Source organism: Aspergillus piperis (assembly GCF_003184755.1).
Source record: "Aspergillus piperis CBS 112811 unplaced genomic scaffold BO85scaffold_19, whole genome shotgun sequence".
Taxonomy (NCBI): Eukaryota; Fungi; Ascomycota; class Eurotiomycetes; order Eurotiales; family Aspergillaceae; genus Aspergillus; species Aspergillus piperis.
In genome coordinates this window covers 690,475-710,656 of record NW_020291609.1, presented here as the reverse complement: position 1 = coordinate 710,656, position 20,182 = coordinate 690,475, and the positions used below count along the sequence as shown (strand labels likewise).

The following is a 20,182-nucleotide window of genomic DNA, read 5'->3' as shown; positions in this document are numbered from 1 at the left end:
GAGATGGGGCAATTTGTCAACATCTGAACGTCTTCACTCTCCCTTGCCTAAATCTAGTGCTGCTGAATTGTCCGAATCAGGAACCCAAGGGCTGCGGACTCGACAGAACAGGCTGAGGTAGCGAAACTGGTGTTGATCGCAATAATTCTACCTGGCCTGCCAGCTGAAGCCTTTCCTGACACGAGAGCACGCATTAGTCGTAAGGCTGACAGCGATGACACTAACTGTAAGTTGGTCGAAGCCGTTGTCACTTTTGACATGATCATCTTTCTCAAAAGGCTGAAGATACTATTTGTAGTAAGTGCGCAACCCTCCGATACCGCTTTGGCCTTCACTCAGAATATCTGGCTGTGATATACTTATCGGCTACTAGGAATGAGTGGCTCGAGATACGTGACCAGAGGAAGAAACGTGGAGCCAGAGGGAGAATGATAAGGTGGCCTCAGATCACGTGACCACCACCATTCACAGTTAGCACTAGGGTATGGCGGTGGGCGTGTCTGTATCATAGGGTTTAGTTTGTTGTAAGCACCATTTTTGGCTGTCTTTCTGTGATCGATAAGGGGGTCGATTATGGCCTCCAGTTATCAACTATGATGATTGAAGTCAGAAACTTCAACGTGTATAATCAGATGTTTGATAAGATTGCCGCACGTACGGATCTGGGGGCTACCATCACTACTGACTATGACTCGCTCATATCAGACCCGCAGGCAATCTGCTACGTCGCCGAATTCATGCTGCAAATAGGCTTGCTCGGGCAGTTCAGCCAGGTCGGACTCGACCCTGACCCTGAACAAGGATCCGACCCAAGCCATGAACACATAGGCCTCAGGGCCATAGGGATAGACGCTGAAGACACTGGGTAGAAGGAACCAAACACGCCCTGTTTGAGTCAGCAGGGAAGTTCAAACAAGCAGAAGAAATAGGCATGTCAAGATAATGGACGACGAATGAGGAGGATGGGCTCACCAGCAGCTACGACTGCAACACTCATTTACATCTACATTTGCTTTTGTCGTTTAGTTGTGTTTAGCTACGGCGACGACCTTCCTAAATCGTGGAAAGCGTTGTTTTACATTGTTTAAGTGTGTTTACTGCGAGTTTGAGGGCATTGAGGGCGTTCGGGGCCATATTCTTTGCTTCAACCGGTGAAGCACCTGCATAGCTATCACCTCCCTACGCCGGCTCGATCTGGTCTAAAATATGAATTTCATTGAATTGAATTGAATCGTATATTATTTTAGTACTGAGAAGACGTCATAAGCTGAGTTGTCACTATTCCAGGATATTTCATCAATGTGTATGAATGGCAGGTGCTAAGAAAATCCTTCAAATGTAGCGAGGTACATATCTTGAATAGAGTATAATTGGTATCTGACACTCAGGCTAGGTCTGATACGCTGGATATCATTCCTCGTCATGCGGCCTAGAACCGCAAGGGAGCTGTTCACAATCCCTAATAGAGCATCAGGCATATGTCTGTGCAATCCGGCTGGCAGGGCAATGAGAAAGTACGAACCCCAGAGTCTCTATTCATGAAAATTTCATCATTTGCTAAGAAACGTTGTGGCAACCCGATATCGACTTTGTTGTACCTCGACGACCGATCCATAATCATTTGAGTGGGGAGAATTATATATCTCATAGCCGGAGACCGGCTCGACTCGTGAGAAAAAGCAAGGGACAACAGTAGTGATAGCGCAAAAATTAGTCATCAAGACGGATCATTCTTACCATATACTACGTCCCACTCAATGAATTGGACTTTACCCTGTGAAGGCCATGGGATCCCATTATTAAGTGCAGTTTCCACAAGAACTTGCCACCCGCGCTGATAGAAGGGGGTGGAGAGCCTTATAATCGCACGTCGACAAGAAGAAAAAAGTAAGTTAGTAGTGTTCAAGTTCGGCTTCTGCCTCGTGGAATAAATTCTGTGTTATGGTAAAGCATGGCAAGATCCTTGCCATACTATATATAGCGGACCAGATCCTAGCCTGGTGCACGTACTATTATACATCTATCATATCATACACAAGTCAAACATTCAGACATCCAAGATCACGGATCATTAGAAGGTCTTCCGTGTAAAAGCCATATAAGCCTTCCAAGGGAGCTTCCAATCCGACCGGAGAAGTTCAGGCTGGAAGATATCGAAATCGTGACTCTCTAGTCTATCCAGCCACAGCCGCGTTCCAACGGCTGGCATAAATACACCGAATGCACGATTGACCTCCTGTAGTGGGGTCTCGTTCTGGGATGGGAAATCATACTGATGATCCTCTTCATGGCCGTGCTCAAACTCATGCCCTGCATCCTGCCCAGCACGAATATTGCTCAACATCTGCTGCACGGTAATCAGGTGATCGCTGGCCCGAGTGGCAACCGTGAAAACAGCATCCCGTAATCCGGGCGCCTCACTGCCCAGGCGGAACACCTCTTCTTCTTTTACCCCAGCCTGCGCCATTACATCCAATGGCAGCATTACGGCTCCCTGCTTTGCTCCTCCGGCCATTGTCGTACCAGCCTGGTCAGGACGCTGAGTCGATGCGCCCGGGAATGCCACCAGTGGCAAACCACGGAGTACAGCTGTGATACCGGCTGCCTTTCCAATATGCGATGCTACATGGTCCGCCGTTACGGATGTCATGGGCAGTGCTGAGAGCGTCAAGTAGAGCAAGGTCGAGTAGGTGCTTTCCGCATAGGATTCGAGGGCAGCGATATCAGGGTACGGGTCGTTGGTAAGAGTCTGCTCGCGGGCATTGATCATTCTATTCAGCCAGCCTTTGCTAATTCGCGCCCGACCTTGCGTTCGTTCGGTGAGGTCTGAGATGGCGGAAGCGAGGAGAATGGCAATAGGTTCTTTCGGGGGGGAACCGGATAGTGTTTTGGCCATTGCATCGCGCCAGAATTGAAGGCGCATAAGCCCGATCGTGTGGGATGAGGTGGTATCCGGGATTAGGGAAAGAGAGACATTAAGAGCTCGAAGAGCGATGTAAAAGGTTTGCGCCGTTCGGGGGATGAAGGTACTGAGGGTATAGGAGGGACGGTCATATTGTCTGGCATGAACATAGACTGTATTAGATAGGTCGCCAGCCAAGATGGGTGATTGAAAAGACTTTACAGAAGAAGATTCGAGCAGTATTTCAGTGCTGCTTGCACTTCAGCTTCACTTGCTCCGGCCACTGGGGCGGCGACAGCGCGAGATTGGCTGAAACGGCGTTCTTGGGATCGCTGGACCTTCTGACGGGATATGCTGCATCGAAATAGCGATTGCTGGGTTATGCGGCTCGACCGGATGACGTTCTTGGACAGAGACATTTTGGAACAAGAACTCTCACTAGTGGCCGGGATAATTATCAGTATGATTAGTATTTCCGCAATGAGCACTGGTTTCTTCCCCAAAGCGGTGGATGCCGGCATTACCTCGCTCCTGTCACGTGCTTGACAAGACCGTTTGAGACTGGGCCGAGTCGTTTCGATATCTTCAGTAGGGAATCGGGCAAATGTCACTTTTTGATGTTGATTGCCGGTCAAGTGAGTATACAGTCTGATTGAAACATTGTATTAAGATTATCGAAAGAAGATCTGTTTAACAATAACCAAAGGTCTGAGTCCGTACAGCATCATGTAGAGCATCCTATTTAGGATGCGGTATGCAGAGCGGTGAAAGCACTGCTACTACATACATAGTATCACATACATGATATCATAACAATAACTTCTCAAAGGACCAAACTTCTGTATCTTTCAAGACCACATGAGGCATTTAGCTTCACAGCAGAGAGACTGCTCTGCGTTATCCACCGGGCTTATGTGTGCCAGTGACGCAACGGCGTGAAACAATTCTGCCAGTCATGGGACTGTTGTCTCAAGTAGAGATGCCGATGGAAGGGTCAGTTAGTAGTTCGGTCTGTTCTTGTTCTGGTGACCCAATGCTCCCGACCGAGGGAATCACCTCCTTTCTACGTCCAGCAACTCCCCCCGCATTTCACTCTCCTTGCGGCTGGACCATCGATTGCCCCGGCTGAGCTGCGGCGTTGTATAATAGCGTGTCTCCGAAGATGACAGTTGACTAAGTTCCAGTTAGGCTTCCGACTAGATTTCCCTGCCATAGAACATTCACAGGAACTGGGTTTCGAAACTGCCCGGTAGGTTGTTACCGCTGTTCCTCGAACGGACCGAGGCTGGCTGATGGCGAGTCCGGGGCAATTCATAATCTTACTAGCCTGTACCGCCCGGATTGAATGTGTTCCCATACCGCTAGTAATTTTGATACTGTAAACAAAACATCCATCCATTCACCCTTTGGGTGACGGCGAATTAACCTGAGGTAGCTGTTAGAATACCCCGACTTACCGCCAATGTTGCATGTGCATTCGTGGCTTCTGTGCTCAAGTGGATTCTCGCAGAGCTCTCTCAAACACCTCGGTGCTTTCCAACTACCGAATTAGCTTCGAGGAAGAGCACTTCAACTCTACAGGAAATGGCCACTACTACCCTATTTACATCGGTGACATCTCCGCCCTTTTAAGTATCAGTTCATCGGGGAAACAGGATTCATCTCCAGTCTGTTCTTCCTGCTCCATACAACCGACCTGCGGACTGATGCTGAGTGATATGCAAATTTCATCATTATGTGACTCTCAAGGTCTATACCCGTGATGAATCTCATACTCAGAAGACCAAAATACATCATCACATAAGTCAAGCCGATCTATTCCATCCCGGATACGGCTTGGTACGAACAACGCTCGATACTCTGTTACTCGACCCGTGCGGATGGTCTTCGGGGTCATCCGCCGTTGGATCTATTGTAACGGGGAAAGTGAAGCAACGAGTTCTTTACTGAAAGGTATGTTGTCCTAGTATCTCGAAAACGATTGGCATCAGACTGAACACACCCTGTAGGATAGTGAAAGCAAGACATCACCATCTCGCATACCGGAGAATTTGAGTCGTAGAAATCCCCCGAAAAGAACAACAAAAAGGCTTTCTTACATCTCATGGGAGGGGTAACTCAGTGGCAATCAGAAGGTACAATGACGGCAACGGAGCTGTTGCGGGATCCGTGGCTAAAGGGAGAGACAATATAGCTTAGAGAATACTGTCGTAGCAGCAAAAAATGCTTGCAGCTGTACAGCTCTAAGTGAATTATCGAAACCGTTCGGTACCCCATGGGGTCGGTGCCAGACCCAAAGCATCAACTGTGAAGACTTCAGAGGCATTATCGTGATGTCTCGAAATTGGGGCAACTCCGTCCCCACCGGCCCAAAGTAAGTTCCTCGGCGATCCGGTTGACCACATTACCCATATTACCGTCACATACGCGGCATCCCCACCAGTCAGCGGAGCCAACGGGAAAGATCCACCTCAGCCATGACAATACGTGACCATCCAGCAGTCGGCTGATCCTGGCTTCCATCCAGCCGAGGTATCTTTCCTTCTCTTGATCCTCAACTCGCTCTCTTATCTCATGTGGCCTTTCTCCCTGCTACTTTTTTAGCTCACGCTCCTCTCCTCTGCTTTATACCCTTTGCTTAGCCATCTCTAACTCTTCTTCTCTTTCTCATCTTCCCCCCCTTCCCTTCACAACCGCGAGGCATGTTCGCGGCTTCGAGCAGAACCCGTCTCTCCACTCTCCCCCGGACCCGTCTCTCCCCCGCCAACTCGCTCCTCGCCAGATCTGCCGTCGTAAGCCTGTTCCCATACCACCAGAATTCGCGAATACTATCGGCTAATTGTGATCTCTACCGCTTAGGCACCCATAATGGCACCCCGTCGCAAAGCATCTTCGGTCCCTGAGGGTAAGCATTCACATGCGAATCCGATTCGAGATCCGCTATTGACACGTTGTGGATGGATAGGCTACAAAGAAGATCTCTCCAAAGGCAATATGCTCAGATTCGAAGACTCCCTCCCCCGCCTGCCGGTACCCTCTCTGGAAGAAACGGGCCGTCGCTACCTCAAGTCCGTCCACGCGCTGGTCTCCGAGGCCGAATATGAGCGCACCAAGAAGGCCGTTGACGCCTTTGTTCGCCCGGGTGGTGAGGGTGAGCCCCTGCAGGAAAGGTTGCTCGCCCGCGCCGCCGACCCCAAGGTGAAGAACTGGCTTCTTGAATGGTGGAATCACGCCGCATACCTGGGCTACCGGGACCCTGTCATCCCCTACGTTTCGTACTTCTACTCCTACCGCGACGATCGCGCCCGGCGGGACCCCGCCAAGCGCGCCGCCTCGGTTGCTACCGCCGCTCTGGAATTCAAGCGCCAGGTCGACGATGGCTCCTTGGAGCCTGAATACATGCGCGGCCAGCCCATGGCTATGAGCACCTACCAGTTCATGTTCAACTGCTGCCGTATCCCTGGTGACAGTGTCGATTACCCCCAGAAATTCCCGGCTCAGGACAACGAGCACATTGTGGTCGTGCGCAAGAACCAATTTTTCAAGGTGCCTTTGACCGTCAACGGCAAGCGCCTGAACAACTCTGAGCTGCAGCGCCAGTTTGAGCGCATCTACGAGGTTGCCCAGCCCGCTCCGGCGGTCGGCGTCTTGACCGTCGCTAACCGTGACCTGTGGGCCGACGCACGGAAGAAGCTGCTGGCTGCGCACCCGGCCAATGAGCAGGCATTGCGGGACATCGAGTCCAGCGGGTTCCTTGTCTGTCTGGACAATGCCACGCCCGTCACGCTAGAGGAGCGTGCTCATCAGTACTGGCACGGTGATGGTACCAACCGCTGGTTCGACAAGCCGCTGCAGTTCATCATCAATGACAATGGCACCGCTGGGTTCATGGGCGAGCACAGCATGATGGACGGCAGCCCCACCCACCGCCTGAACGACCACTTGAACAACCTCATCTTCAACCACAAGATCGACCTCTCCGAGCAGCCGGTGCGGTCTGACCTGCCCGACCCTCGTCCCATCACCTTCCACCTGGACGGCCCGGTACTGGAGGCCATTGATGCTGCCAACAAGGAGCACCGCCAGCAGATCTCGTCGCACGAGCTCCGCGTCCAGGCCTACCAGGGCTACGGCAAGGGTCTTATTAAGAAGTTCAAGTGCAGTCCGGATGCGTACGTGCAGATGATCATCCAGCTCGCTTATTTCAAGATGTACGGCAAGAACCGCCCGACGTACGAGTCTGCCTCGACCCGCAAGTTCCAGGAGGGCCGCACAGAGACCATCCGCACGGTATCGGATGAGAGCGTTGCTTTCTGCAAGGCCATCAGCGACCCTGCCGTCCCCCGCGAGGAGGCTGTCCGTCTACTCCGCTCCGCACTGGCCGCCCACACGAAGTACACGGCGGAAGCCAGCGATGGCCGTGGTGTGGACCGCCACCTGTTCGGTCTGAAGAAGCTGCTGCGTGAGGGTGAGAAACTGCCTGCTCTCTATGAAGACCCCGCATTTGCGTACAGTAGCTCGTGGTACCTATCAACCAGCCAGCTGAGCTCGGAGTTCTTCAACGGCTACGGATGGAGTCAAGTGATTGACGACGGATTCGGCATCGCTTATATGATTAACGAGAACAGGTAAGCTCCCCTACCCATAAGTATTGATCGTTGCTGACTAGTGGTTTAGCTTGAACTTCAACATTGTGTGCAAGCGCCTTGGCGCAGAGCGCATGAGCTACTATTTGAACGAGGCGGCATCTGATATGAGAGACATGCTGATGCCCGACTTGGCTGCCCAGAGCGAGAAGGCCAAGATGTAAGATAGATAGATACCTATATACCAGCGATACACTTTATTTCAGACTACAATTGAGGACATACACGTTCATAAAGAGCAGATAGATAAATTATAAACCATATGTCCAGAAGCATCTGAAACAACACAGTAACATATTTTCGCAACATCCGATAGAATGATTCAGAAATCATAACATATTAGCGGGACATATTTCCTTGGCATACCAGTATTTTGATCCCTCTCTTCTCATCATCTTTTTACCGTATCTACAAACCGAATGGATCTATAATGTCTCACCAATCTTGCCTGTGATTCTGTGCTCTGACATTGTTATGGTATGTTGAGGCGCGAGATAACTAGCAAAGCAACGAAACAACGAAAAAGCAAGCGAACGAACGCGAATTGCAGCAAAAGAGTTAGTTGAATTCGTAGCTATCTAGGTGCTCTAGCAAAACAAAGCAAGAGGTCGTTTGTGGGCGGCCTGGGCGCCAGGCACATGACTACATCTACTCCAGCAGTTGCCTCAACACGGCCCCCTAGGCGAAGGAGCGTGCAGAGAGGTGTTAAATGAAGCCGTAGGTGTTTCCTAGATAGGCAATCTTCCGCATTTTAAGCATCTTATTCAGGATGCTGAGGGGGAGGGGTAGCCAATGGGGTCATCTCTTGGAGGCTACAGAAGGCACGAAACTTCTCCTGATCCAGCGGTTTGGTAAGACCGTCTGCAGGGTTGCAAACGCCTGCAACATGTTGGATTAATATAACATCCAATTTAATGAGGTCTGCCACGAATAAGTAGCGGTTATCTAGCCATCTGGTGGATCGGGTGTAGGTGCCGTGGTTAAGGGTTCGTAGCGAATTAGCAGCGTCGCTGAACATAGGTATCTTGCCGGTATCCGATATCTTGAGGTCAAACGCCTGCGCCAACTTCTTGACACACAGGGCATCCTTCGCGGCGGCATCATACGCGCAGTATTCTGCAACGGTAGAGGAGGGTGCAACAACGCTCTGTTTGTTGGATGACCAGGTGATGGGGCCGCCAGCGTGATCCCGTAGGAGGTAGTATCGCGTAGATATCTGTACACGGCTTTCAACGCCTTTGCATCCGCCGTGGTTGGGGCGTGCATGCGCCTCTGAAGGCGAAATGTTGCATGACGTAGATCGAGTCTAGTTTTGGTGTTTAACCAATTCAATCCGCCTACAAGGCTCTGGTATTCGTTGACATCAACCCCTTCGGTCGACATCGAAGTGCGATCCGCCTTTGCGTAGTGCGTTGTGACCGCCTCGGAGCGGTGGCGGCGGAGGAGGTGCTCGTAGCAGGTGGTTCAGATCTGCGCAGGGAGATCCTTAGCGGTATCGATCTTTGCAATTGCTTCATGCAAAAGGGTCTTTCCAGAATTGATCGAAGTGCCCGTCTCCGGCATGATCGGACCCTTAGGGGTAGACGCGGCAGCTGCTCTACCAGGCTCTTTACAGTCATCTCTGTACGTACAATCTTCATAGAAAGTCACGTCCCTCAATTTTTTTCACCTTGTTCAAATCGGGATACTAAACTAGATACACATGGCCGTGATCCCCGTCGAATCCGACAAAGTAGCTAGTTTCTGCGCGGGGGGGCATCTTCCTGGATATGATCTAATCCTCCGCAGGTATATATTGGTAGCAGCGGCATCTAAAAACACATAGAAAGTTAAGTGAGGCATCAGGATTCGGAATTGTAATATAACCAATATAGGTAAACAGATGTTTATTTAGCCTCACTTCCTGCGGGCACCAGGCGGTTCAGGATCTATACGGCAAGCCTTACAGTGAACAGTCAGAGGTTGGCAGGCAGACCAGAGTCAAGTATTATAGTCCTACTCAGTTAGTTGAGTAAACTACCATAGCACTCAGCAAGGCTGTTTGCTTCAGATGATCGGGAAGACTATCATAATTTTAATTTCTTAATCTTCGTGATTCATTCGCCTATTCTTTCAAGCGGTTGAATTCGCGGCCCCCGTCAAGGTGCTACACTACCACGTAGCAGCCAACCATCTTATTATATCCATTATTGATTCAAATAAGTTCCGTAGAGACATCATTCTTCTGCTTCAACATGGCCGTTCACACCAAACAAGTTACATTATTAATTAAGATTAGGAAGTACTTAAATCCTCTATGCCTGAATAGGGTTACTTGCTACACATCAGCATGCCACAGCTGGATAGGAGGATCAGCAGTCCTCAGGATAGGGTCCCTGGATACCAAACGCTTCGCTTTCCCTAGGGAACACGCCTCGCAGTGGAGGTCCTCACGGTGTTCGAGTTCAATTTGTTGATTTTTCGCAGCGGAGGCAACCTTCCTGCATGACCGTATCGCCGGTGCAGGAGCAGGGGGTCCACCACAGCGAGGGCCAACCCTGCATCCTCCGTACGCACGAAAAGCACGTTTTTGCATGCTTGTAGGTGGCCTACCACTTTGTCATCCTGCTCCCTGCGTAGGGTCAGGTCCTTTGTGTTCGCGTATATTCCGAATTCCTTGCGCAGGCGGTCCGCCGAAAGGAGGCCGTAGGCGAGGTCCGGCTGGTAGAACGCTTTGACCTTGACCTCGAGGCGTTCGTTGTTTGCGGATAGGAGCAGGGTCTGGTAGCCAGCAGATTTAGCAACACCAACACTCCCGTCAGATGTTCTGTATTTGTAGAAGTTGGAGGCATTGAGTTCGTGATATTCGTTAAGCGAGGCGCGGTCAGGGGTCAGATGCTGGGAGCTTCCTGTACTGTAGATCCAGTGTAGGGAGCGGTCAGTGGTGCTTCCAACTGCCAGCCCAGAAAAATTCAAAATATGTGAATTTTTGTTATCTGACTCTGTTTCATGCAGGGTAACGTGTTGAGCAGGCGTCTCTGCTATCTGCCTTGCAGGTGCGGGTGCCGCTGCTTTGGAGTCATCTTTCGAGTTCGAATCTGACCTCTTGCTACGTTCGTTATTGCTTCCCCGGTAGAACCAGATGTCTAAGATGTATGGGATCCATCCCACTGGGCGCGACTCAGGGTCAATATACCAACACTTTGCTGGTTTGTGACCCTTTGACCTGCAATATCCGCAGCTGCCGTCAGCGTTTACTGACTTCTTCCGCATCTTTGCAGCGTGGTATTTGGCAGAAACACCTCTTTTCGGGAAAGTAGCTGCCTTCCACTGGTCTTTGGTAGCATCGGGCTTGTTGGACGGATTCTGGCCCTTGCCCTTACCGACAGCGGCAGCACCGAACTCCCTTATTTCGGATCTTTTGCACTCCTCTAGAGCGCTCCTACATAGATCGCGGAATTGCTCTTCTGTATAGGCTTGACCTGCATTTCCTGGCATCGAGTGTTCCACGGTCGACGCCCACGTAGGGAATTCTGACTGCAGTTCGTACATCATCAGGAGGCTTGCCACGAACGGGGAGATCGAGCAGTCAAGCTTTACGGCCACGTCGTACGCTTCCATGAAATCGTCAATATATTGACGTGCGGTAGAGTAATCGGAACGCATGCCTCTGGTTAGTTTCATCACGACTATCTGGCAATCCACAACACCGTGTCCCAGCACGATGGTGCGAATCAGTTTGAACGCGTCATCGACGTATTTTTTGTCCTCTTTAGACCTTCTGAATTGCCTTACCACTTCATCTCCCAGCTGCCCGACAAGGTAGTAAGCTACTGTCATCGAATAGTTGTGCCACGCTGCATATTTTGCGTGTGTGTTGGCAGGTTTGGGTAGCTTCAGGTCGATCAGGTCCTCTAATCCGGCGTCCCTGAATGCACACTCCAAGTGGAACTCCCAGTCAGTGTAATTGGAGCGTCCCTTCAGCAGAATCGGCAACCCGGATAGGCCTTTCGGAGGGGTCATTGGCAGTCGGTCTGCTTGAGTTACTGCTTCCGTAGGGTTCACCTGGGTCAGGGACATCCCCTCGAATGAAATGCTTCGTTCCACCGCGTATGCCATGGCGCCAAATTAGTGTGCTTGGCACGGGTAGATCCGACGAATGTGTTGAATAGAGCGTCTCTTGATGTAGTAAGGTGTTTGAATTAGATGCTTAAATCGGATCGAGGTGATCCTCCAAGACCAGCGCGTCCCCGTTCACTCCTACCACTTGTAGGAGCCGTAGGCCCTCCGCTTCGTTTGGGGTCAAGATCCGTGATATGGGGGTCTGAATAGCTTCACGAGAGGGAGCCCGGGCTCATAACCTGTTGAGGCGCGATATTACTAGCAAAGCAACGAAACAACGAAAAGCAAGCGGACGAACGCGAATCGTAGCAAAGGATGCGTTGAATTAGTAGCTGTCTAGGTGCTCTAGCAGAACAAAGCAAGAGATCGTTTGTGGGCGGGGTAACCACCGGCACGTGACTACGCCTACTCCAGCAGTTGCGTCAACATTATATAGTCTATATGTATAAGTATACTATAGTAAAACACGGCTATGAGCAATTATATGAGGCACGCCACCACATTGCTTATATCGAGGTCTTCCTTATATTGAATGTTCTACCTAAAGTAGCCACGAATATCACTTTGTTGCGTGTTTAACACCTTTCTTCGAAGAATATCACGTTCCTGGCATGCTAGCGAGTGTAGAGATGCTTGATTAGCATCATTTTGTTGTTCTTCGTACAAGCGGAGGTCATATAATGCCTGCAGGGCCCTAGTAGATGATATAAATGGTAGAGGCTCTATCATTTCATCATCCTCTTCAACCTCATCTTCAACTGCAGTGTACTGGCTTAGAACAACATCATCGATATCAGTAGTTGCATCATGAACCTGCTCTTCTAAAGGATTCAAGAACTGGTCAAGCTGCATCATATCTTGAATCCGTGCAGTATCCCGCAACTTCTGTAGACTAGCAGTCAAATCATGTAGGATGGCAGAGTCAGGCATAGGATTATAAGTGTCATCTGAAAGCGCGCGTGTAAAGCAGTGGCGGATTGTATCATCTTTTAAATCAAGATTCCATGCAGATATCGACCAACGGAGCGCTTGCAAAAGGTTCATTGTAGTTATAGGATCGTAACCCCGGTCATATTCAGTCATCATATAAACCAGCCATTGCCGTTTCCAGTAAGCCTTCCAGGTCCGGATGATGCCTTGATCAAGTGGCTGGTATCGTGATGTTGAATTGGGTGGCAGCCATATAATCAGAGTATTTGATAACTGTGATTTAACCTCTTCGTACGCAGCAAGATGAGATGAGAAGTTAGCACATAATAGAGCAACCTGCCGGCCAACCATTCTCTGGTCAAACCAAAGAAGCCATTCTTTGAAGATTGCAGTAGTCATCCAACTCCTTCGATTGCTTCGCCATTTGCAACCTAGATTCTCTGGATTTATACCTGCTGCTTGGAAGACTCGAGGCTTCTTTGCTGCACCAATAAACCATAAAGGAAGGCGCTCAGAGGCATCAGCGTTGCAGCAGAAGTGTATACTAATACGTGCCTTATCTTTCTTACGTCCAGGGATTGAACGCGTAGAAAGACCACGATCCGGAGGCATTCTCCAATATAAGCCAGTTTTATCACAGTTGAAGATATCACAAGGCGCGTAAACACGTAGTGCTTTGCGTATCAAGATCATCTGATCTTCAGCATCATTTTCCAGTGCTATCTCCCTGCCCTCTCCGTACTGCTTGAAATTCTTGATATTCTTCCTATATTGGAAGCCTCGAAGCCAACCGTTGCTGAATGACGGCATCATCTTATCAGGATAGATAATCGGCCAGTATTGCTTTGCTTTCTCGCGTATGACTTCTTGTGAGACAGTAATATAGAATTGCGCGCGTTCAAGCCAGTCAATAACTGCTGCCTCTAGCTCTGGCCACAACTCTGTTCGACGTCGTTTATCATTCAATCGGTGGTCGGGAATAGCATCAAGATAATCACATCGGGGAGACAGGATACGGGATACGGAGGAGGGAGTAATCCGCTGGTTGTACGTGGCTTCGAACCACTTGATAAGGTCGATATTAGTGAGCTGAGGCTTCAACTGGTGTTGAGTACGTAGAGCAGCTTTTTGGCTGTTGGAAATGCAACATCGCGTTCGTTTGGAGGTCTGCTTTGGCATGATTCCTGAATGATGACGTTCAAATTAGCTATTCCGAGCATCCTATGGAGGAAGGTCAGGAACTTAGCAATCTGCTAGTAATGGAGGATGAAGCAATTTTGTATGGTGTAGCGATTTGAACACGGTGGCCAGTTGCTTGTAATGGAGGATTCCCTATATCGGGTGTTGCTTATAACCGTGTTTTACTTGTATACAGAGGATTAGCCTGGCCCCACTTTCTCTGGTCAATACGATGTGGGAGAGTAATTAGTACCGCAACTGTGAGGAAAAGTTCCGGGTCTCTAGGCATATTCTATCAGGTATAAGATTATGAATTTCGTTAGATTGAATCCTTAAATCTGTATAAGTGTGTCTCCTCACTACTGCTTTCATTGCTTCCTTATCTTTCTGTAACCTTGGTTTAGCATGTGTTCCTGCGGGTGCCTTTATTTTTTTTATATTTGTTTGTTTTTTTTTATTTTTTTATTTTTTTTTTTTGGCCGAACTAGATGCTGATCCCGACCTAGACCAGGAACAAGTGAGCTTATTGATTAGAATGTATCCTCGTGTGACAATATTAAGATTATTACGTATTATGATATGAGGTTAAGCCTATGTTAGGATCCTATAACTCCCAAGCGTCATAAAAGACTACAAACTAGGGGCGCGCATTGTCAAGAAGGAACTGCATGGCCTCGGGCCATCCGGAATCCACCATTTCTAAAACAGTCTGTCCTGCCTCATCGTGCTGCGTGAGATCAGCTCCGCCTCCCTTCTTAACTAGCAGATGTAACAATGGCAGATCCCGATACTCAATCGCCTGCATGATAGCATTCCAGTGCCGGTAACTTTTATTGGGGTCAGCACCCTTCTCAAGCAGAAGCTCAATCATAGAAAAGTCACCATTGTGGGTCCGGCGGATCGCTTTCACGAGAGGGAGATGCTCGCCGGGGACGTTTGGATCGGCACCTCCTTCCTCCAGCAGGAACCTCACAATATCGTCATGTCGCTCTCGCAAGGCTGTAGTGAGTGGGGAGAAGACGCCACCGTTTTTATACTCGACACTGGTACCGGCAGCGAGCAGCAGTTTGATGCTCTCAAGCTGGTTGGCAAGCACGGCCATCTCCATGACGCCCTTGTAAGCAGAGAGATCAGGGACCAGCGGAAGCAGTTTCTGAAGCAGAGCTGGAGACCGCACGGCCATGCATACAGGCCAATCCTGCCCACGTTGAGCGGGGTTGGCGCCATGTGCGAGCAGGTAGCTTAGCATTTCCGGCCGGTTCTCGCGGATGGCAGTTGTCAATGCAGTATGACCTTGTGCGTTGCGGTCATTCACGTTCGCACCTCCCTGCTCAACCAGCCACTCCAAGGCCGCAGTGTTGTTGACTTGCACGGCCAGCTCTACGATTCCAGGTGGTTGAAAAAGATCAGCACCAGCCGCGATCAAGACAGGTAGAAAATGGAGTCGGTTGTGGGTGATACATTTCCAAGCGGGATACTCGGATGCCATGACGTTTGGGTCCGCACCGTGCTCCAGCAGCAGTGTCAAGATGTCGGCCCGATTGTCACGAATGGCAGAGCAGAGGGGCGTGTAGGTACCGTCCTTCTTGGCATTTGGATCAAGCCCGACCTCCAGCAGGGTGCGAACGGCTTCGATATTGTTCATGCTGGTCGCCTGTTCCATGAGACCTGGGGTCTTTTTGATGTCAGCCCCGCTGTTTAATAGAAGACGCAAACATGCTGGCCGGGAGATAGCTAGCCATAGAACATGCTCGGGTCCAGGGAGATTCGGATTGGCCCCGTGTTCGAGCAGTGTCGTTACGACGGCAATCTGCTCGGTCTGCACCGCCTCGTTGAGTGCCGTTCTCCCTTGGCAGCCCTTCTTGTTTGGGTCGCTGCCGGCCTCTAGTAAGAGAGTGATTAGCTTCGGTGGCGCCTGTTGTTTGATAAGCTCGACAAGCACTGTGCTACCGCTTGGCGTTTCAGTATTTGCATTGCCCCCATGCGCAAGCAGCTGCTGCACCATATTGAGCTTTCGCTTGGCCAGTGCACGACTCAAGGGAGAGTCTTGTCCCGGCTCCGATACATAGTTGGAATCGGCGCCGTACTTCAGCAGCAAGTTTGCCCCGTCGACAAACGACTCATCCACTGCGACAAGCAAGGGCGTCTTTCCCTGCCGGTCCGGGTTGTTTGGGTTTGCACCAAACTGCAGAAGCAGGCGCATCCCCTGAAAATCGTGCTGGTGCACGGCCTCGTTTAGCGGATGGATATGCTCCCCAAGATTGGGCGACACTCCACTGTCCAACAACTGCTCTAGCAACTTGTGATTCCGTCCCCGGACGGCGGAGGCTAACGCACCGCGTAGTCGCGTCGCACTAGCACCACTGTTTCGGCTAGGGGTGCGATGTAGCGGGCCAGCGGATGACTCGTATAGCCGGTGATATGAGAGGGTATCCCCAGATATATTATCGTCGAGAGGCGTGATCGTTTCCGCTTGCGGCTCGCGCGAGCTCGTCCGCACAGGATTCCCATTCAGTCGCAGAGGCTGAGGACGGGAGTTAACGGGGGGCAATGAAAGATGGTCCTGGTCATTGTCATTTGCAATGAGGAGGGAGTCGAGCGAAAGCACGGAGGAGAGTATGTCATCGGCATTGGACTGGGGGTTTTCTATCGCAACCGAGAGTTGTACTGGGGACTCTTTGGGAGGCACAGAGGGGACTGACGCGGATGACAACGAAGCGGCCACCTCCTTTGATACCTTTTCTAGAGATTTAGCCTTGTTGATGCCCATTACCGACCGATCTTTGGCCATACGGTCCAGTGCGGCAGCCAGCCCGGCGTAGCCAATGCCCACTGATTCCTCCATAAATGGCTGTTCGCCAAGAGACCAGTGAAAGGCGAGGACGCTGATTTGAAGTGTTTCGGTTGTCTTCTTCAATGACTCGCGAATGCGGTGCAGTTCGAGGCTTGGACGATTCCATCCGCGTTGAAGCCTGCCCAGGGCTCCACGATGTTCATACTGAATGAGTCTAGTCACGACCTTGTCCAGACTCAGGAAATCGCGATAAGCGGCCATGAATTTCTTCGCCACCTCCTCCACGATCACATCGGGCAGAGCGCGACCGGCAGCAGTGGAGTCGGTGAGACCAGCATCAATGGCCCATAAAGCGCGACAGGTATCTAGGAAAGTCTGTGATAGTTCACGAAAACCGTCCGGTAGGTCGTGCTCAGTGCTGAGATAGTCCAGCATATGCACCGAAATGCGATTGCCTAACTGGGTGGCCTGAGCCGAGACGGTGAAAACGGCCTTTTGAGCAGCCATTGCGTTTGAAGAAGGCAATCTGGCAAGAAATAAAGATAAGAACGGGTTAGAGGGGGGGAGGAGGAGCCTCAGACAGGATCGATAGATACTAAAAGAAAAGAAAGAGAAAAGGATTTGGAATCTTTAGAGGGGGTGGGTGAAGGAGGACCAGGAGTCGTCCGCGAGCTAATAACAAAAAAGAGGGCCATGGTGGTGAAGGAACCAACCATGAGGCAGGTGCAGCAGCGATACCTTTCACTAATCCTGCCCAGCTGGGATGATGAATGGATGTAAACTTCGGCGGACTCAAAAGGCTCCCCTGGATGGTGAGAACTAGAGGAGTGGGACCTTCGGCCCAGACCGAGCCTCGAGGACAGTAGTATTGAGAGGACAGCCTCTTTTGGGTCCCACTCGCCTGCTTTAGGTTCACTCATGTGGAGTCCGACGGCCTCGAGAGGAGTGAGATGACTGGGGGAGACATATCGGGTCGCAATTTCGCAATCTCATAAGCCGGTTTCAATCCTTGGAGGTTTCGAGAGGGAGACTAATTTCAAAGGCTGACGCAAGAAGGTCAATGAAAAGTTTAGCTGGGTTAGGGTTAGCACGGAGCCAGGAGTCAATCTAGACGGTTTACAGGTAAGTGGTAGGATAACTAGGTAGTAGTAGACCAGTAGTTCAATCCCCCGAACTGCTTCCTGCCCCACAGGTTCTCATTCACCCTTACTGTACGTAGCAGTATCATGTACAGTAGGTAAAGCAAACCCCTCCAGCACCAGTTTGGTGCCTCGGCTTTTTAATATGGGATGAATTTGTTCTGAGCACCGCTATAGCCCAAGAGGATTTATCGCTGGCTATTCGGGGCAGACGAGACAACAGATGCACCCGCTTTGCTCTATCCATCCATCATATCAGAACATACCCGTGTTGTGAAACCAACAAAGTAAGATTGTGCAATCGAAGGGCGGACGGATTGCGGGGCCGGGCCGGGTCAACAGAAAGTCCGACTCGAACAGGTATAGAAATACAAATAGAATCGAATTGAATATAATATAGTAGTATACTATACCTCGCGTAGAGACATATTTACCTATAGAGACAAGCACACCATCATATTCTCGACAACCGGCCCATGCAATAAACAAGCCGTAACTCCAACCCCGATGCTCCACATGCAGAAACAAGCGAACAGAAGATGAACCATGAAACAATACACCACCCCTACCAGATCCAATCCAATCGATCAATCAATCAATCAATCCTAGTCCCTTCAAACCAGCAGAGAGATAAAGAGAGAAAGATGCAAACTATGCAAAGTAGTATGCAGCAACGACATTCTATACATGACAAGACGGAACACAACAATTGTCATTCAATCAGGGTAGGTAGTTGTTACACCTGACCTGGATGATATTCTGCTCTCCAGAGGAGCTAATCACAAACGCGGTGAGTTTTCCGCCGGCGACACAGCCGGTGTCAATACCCTTTGTATAGGTGTTGATGTTGAGGGCTGTTTCGGAGTCGTGGCCGTAGATGACGGTGGTGGCTTTGACGGCACCTGCATCTTCGTCGTCGTCTTTGTTCGAGCTTTTAGAGCTTGCATAGCCGATGGATTGGTGCTTGTTGAAGAACTATACCGTTATTAGTATTATTGTCTCAAAGCAACATAGTACGGAAGAATTATAAGGGGGACTAACCTTAGTCCACATCATACCATCCCGCTCAGGGCTAGGCATATGGGTATCCAAATCAATGGTCAACATATTCATCACGCTATACGGGTCCTGATGATTCAGATCCACACCCGGAATCAGTCCCCCATGCACGACCGCAACCTGTCCCATGGTAGGAATCTGTCCCACGTTAAGAATAACTGGGCAGGCGTCTAGCCAGTCTGCTTGTTCGTCTGACAGGACACGCGCGAGATCACGTTCATTCTTGGCCTGCTCTGTAGACTGACCATCGAGGTATTGATCGGAAGAGGTATCAGTTAAGGTCTGAGCTTCGATCATATTGTGGCGCATAACAAGGACGCGATCTTCGTTGTTTCCGCGCACACATGACGCGGAATACTTTCGGGCGAAATCGACAACGTCAGTGCTGTTGGGGCCCTGGCTAATCATGTTTCCAGTAAAGATGAGGTGATCGTTGGTCGGATCGAAGAGGAGTTCTTCGAGGAGGCGGTCCACTATCAACACGTTTGTATGTCAGCGATCCATGCATGCATTCAAATACCATGAACTGCATCAAGGGGAGTGGAAAGGGGGCATACACTCTGCCATGCATCCTTGCACATCACCCACAACAATCAGCCGTTCCTCTCCCTCAGGTAAAAGCTCCTTATCCAACTTTTTCACCTGCACAACATCATCAAACCCGGGAAAAGCGTTCGTTCCAAACCATCCACCCACTTCCTCTTTCACCTCTGGATCTAGCGCCCGCAACAACGACGCATGCTCCGCTAGCCGCGGAGAGAGGATATACAGCCATCCCAGCAGACACGTTATGACAAGGATCAAGTACACCACGACATAGCGACGGAAGCGCGGCGCAGTGACAATAGACAGGAAGAGTTGGACGAATCGGGAAGGTTCAGAGGGCTGGTCGGGGTTGGCGAGATGGGAGTATTTGGCGTTAGTTTGCCATTCGTTGCGCACGTAATCGATCAAGGGTCTTGTGTAGCGCTTGATGCGACCCGTAGGGTGGGGAGAGAAGCGGCCATCATCAGAGGTGTCGGAGGAGTATTCGAGGCTTTCGGTGTCGTGATAATTATTCATATTGGGAGGCGGACAAGTGTTGTTTTGTCTGATTCCGGAGGACGAGTGTGGGGGGGGAGAGAGAGGTTGTTGGTGATGTTGAAGGGAATGCTAAATCAGGAATGAGGCTATGGATAATGGACGAAAAGCAACAGAGAGAAAAAGAAATAAAAGGAAAGAAAGGCAAAGGAGCGACGATCAGAACCGATCGACAACACGGCCTTCGATGTGGAATGGCAAGGGAGGACACAGTCCGGGCCCAGCCGCGTCGGTGAAAGAGAGATAATGAAATGGCCCCAGATGGCGGAATGGAGCGATGGACCCAAGATGTGGAAGGGACAGAGTTCCCGCAGTCTTGTGACGCCTTACTCGAAACATGAGTGTTTCCCTG

General features: G+C 50.3%; 8 protein-coding genes across 8 annotated transcripts; 2 read left to right on the top strand and 6 right to left on the bottom strand.

Annotated features, from left to right (window-relative positions):
* Positions 1 to 701: 701 nt before the first annotated feature.
* Positions 702 to 1,195, bottom strand: BO85DRAFT_522919 (uncharacterized protein; the record flags this gene model as incomplete). The annotated part of the gene is made up of 2 exons (XM_025665304.1): positions 973 to 1,195; positions 702 to 886 (listed from the first exon to the last, which is right to left on the bottom strand). The coding sequence occupies exons 1-2, from the start codon at positions 995 to 997 to the stop codon at positions 702 to 704; spliced, it is 210 nt and encodes a 69-aa protein (XP_025512496.1). The 5' UTR covers positions 998 to 1,195.
* Positions 1,196 to 1,897: 702 nt separating this feature from the next.
* BO85DRAFT_427709 (uncharacterized protein) lies at positions 1,898 to 3,371 on the bottom strand. Its single transcript, XM_025658169.1, has 2 exons — positions 3,125 to 3,371; positions 1,898 to 3,059 (listed from the first exon to the last, which is right to left on the bottom strand). The coding sequence occupies exons 1-2, from the start codon at positions 3,319 to 3,321 to the stop codon at positions 2,072 to 2,074; spliced, it is 1,185 nt and encodes a 394-aa protein (XP_025512495.1). The 5' UTR covers positions 3,322 to 3,371; the 3' UTR covers positions 1,898 to 2,071.
* Positions 3,372 to 4,201: 830 nt separating this feature from the next.
* Positions 4,202 to 5,070, top strand: BO85DRAFT_105588 (uncharacterized protein). The gene is made up of 3 exons (XM_025653820.1): positions 4,202 to 4,569; positions 4,652 to 4,855; positions 4,917 to 5,070. Exons 1-2 carry the CDS (start codon positions 4,372 to 4,374, stop codon positions 4,850 to 4,852), a joined length of 399 nt encoding a protein of 132 aa, XP_025512494.1. The 5' UTR covers positions 4,202 to 4,371; the 3' UTR covers positions 4,853 to 4,855; positions 4,917 to 5,070.
* Positions 5,071 to 5,338: 268 nt separating this feature from the next.
* Positions 5,339 to 7,820, top strand: BO85DRAFT_452437 (carnitine O-acetyltransferase CAT2). The gene is made up of 4 exons (XM_025660822.1): positions 5,339 to 5,694; positions 5,762 to 5,807; positions 5,868 to 7,530; positions 7,580 to 7,820. The coding sequence occupies exons 2-4, from the start codon at positions 5,771 to 5,773 to the stop codon at positions 7,710 to 7,712; spliced, it is 1,833 nt and encodes a 610-aa protein (XP_025512493.1). The 5' UTR covers positions 5,339 to 5,694; positions 5,762 to 5,770; the 3' UTR covers positions 7,713 to 7,820.
* Positions 7,821 to 8,440: 620 nt separating this feature from the next.
* Positions 8,441 to 9,307, bottom strand: BO85DRAFT_500670 (uncharacterized protein). The gene is made up of 2 exons (XM_025664135.1): positions 8,890 to 9,307; positions 8,441 to 8,818 (listed from the first exon to the last, which is right to left on the bottom strand). Exons 1-2 carry the CDS (start codon positions 9,186 to 9,188, stop codon positions 8,494 to 8,496), a joined length of 624 nt encoding a protein of 207 aa, XP_025512492.1. The 5' UTR covers positions 9,189 to 9,307; the 3' UTR covers positions 8,441 to 8,493.
* A 313-nt stretch (positions 9,308 to 9,620) lies between these two features.
* On the bottom strand, positions 9,621 to 11,969 carry BO85DRAFT_452436 (uncharacterized protein). The gene has a single exon (XM_025660821.1). It carries the CDS (start codon positions 11,605 to 11,607, stop codon positions 9,949 to 9,951), a length of 1,659 nt encoding a protein of 552 aa, XP_025512491.1. The 5' UTR covers positions 11,608 to 11,969; the 3' UTR covers positions 9,621 to 9,948.
* Positions 11,970 to 12,186: 217 nt separating this feature from the next.
* Positions 12,187 to 12,501, bottom strand: BO85DRAFT_379091 (uncharacterized protein; the record flags this gene model as incomplete). The annotated part of the gene is made up of 2 exons (XM_025656326.1): positions 12,187 to 12,417; positions 12,463 to 12,501. 2 exons carry the CDS (start codon positions 12,499 to 12,501, stop codon positions 12,187 to 12,189), a joined length of 270 nt encoding a protein of 89 aa, XP_025512490.1.
* A 5,553-nt stretch (positions 12,502 to 18,054) lies between these two features.
* BO85DRAFT_452434 (putative serine/threonine-protein phosphatase) lies at positions 18,055 to 20,124 on the bottom strand. Its single transcript, XM_025660820.1, has 3 exons — positions 19,308 to 20,124; positions 18,733 to 19,223; positions 18,055 to 18,666 (listed from the first exon to the last, which is right to left on the bottom strand). Exons 1-3 carry the CDS (start codon positions 19,810 to 19,812, stop codon positions 18,412 to 18,414), a joined length of 1,251 nt encoding a protein of 416 aa, XP_025512489.1. The 5' UTR covers positions 19,813 to 20,124; the 3' UTR covers positions 18,055 to 18,411.
* Positions 20,125 to 20,182: the final 58 nt, after the last annotated feature.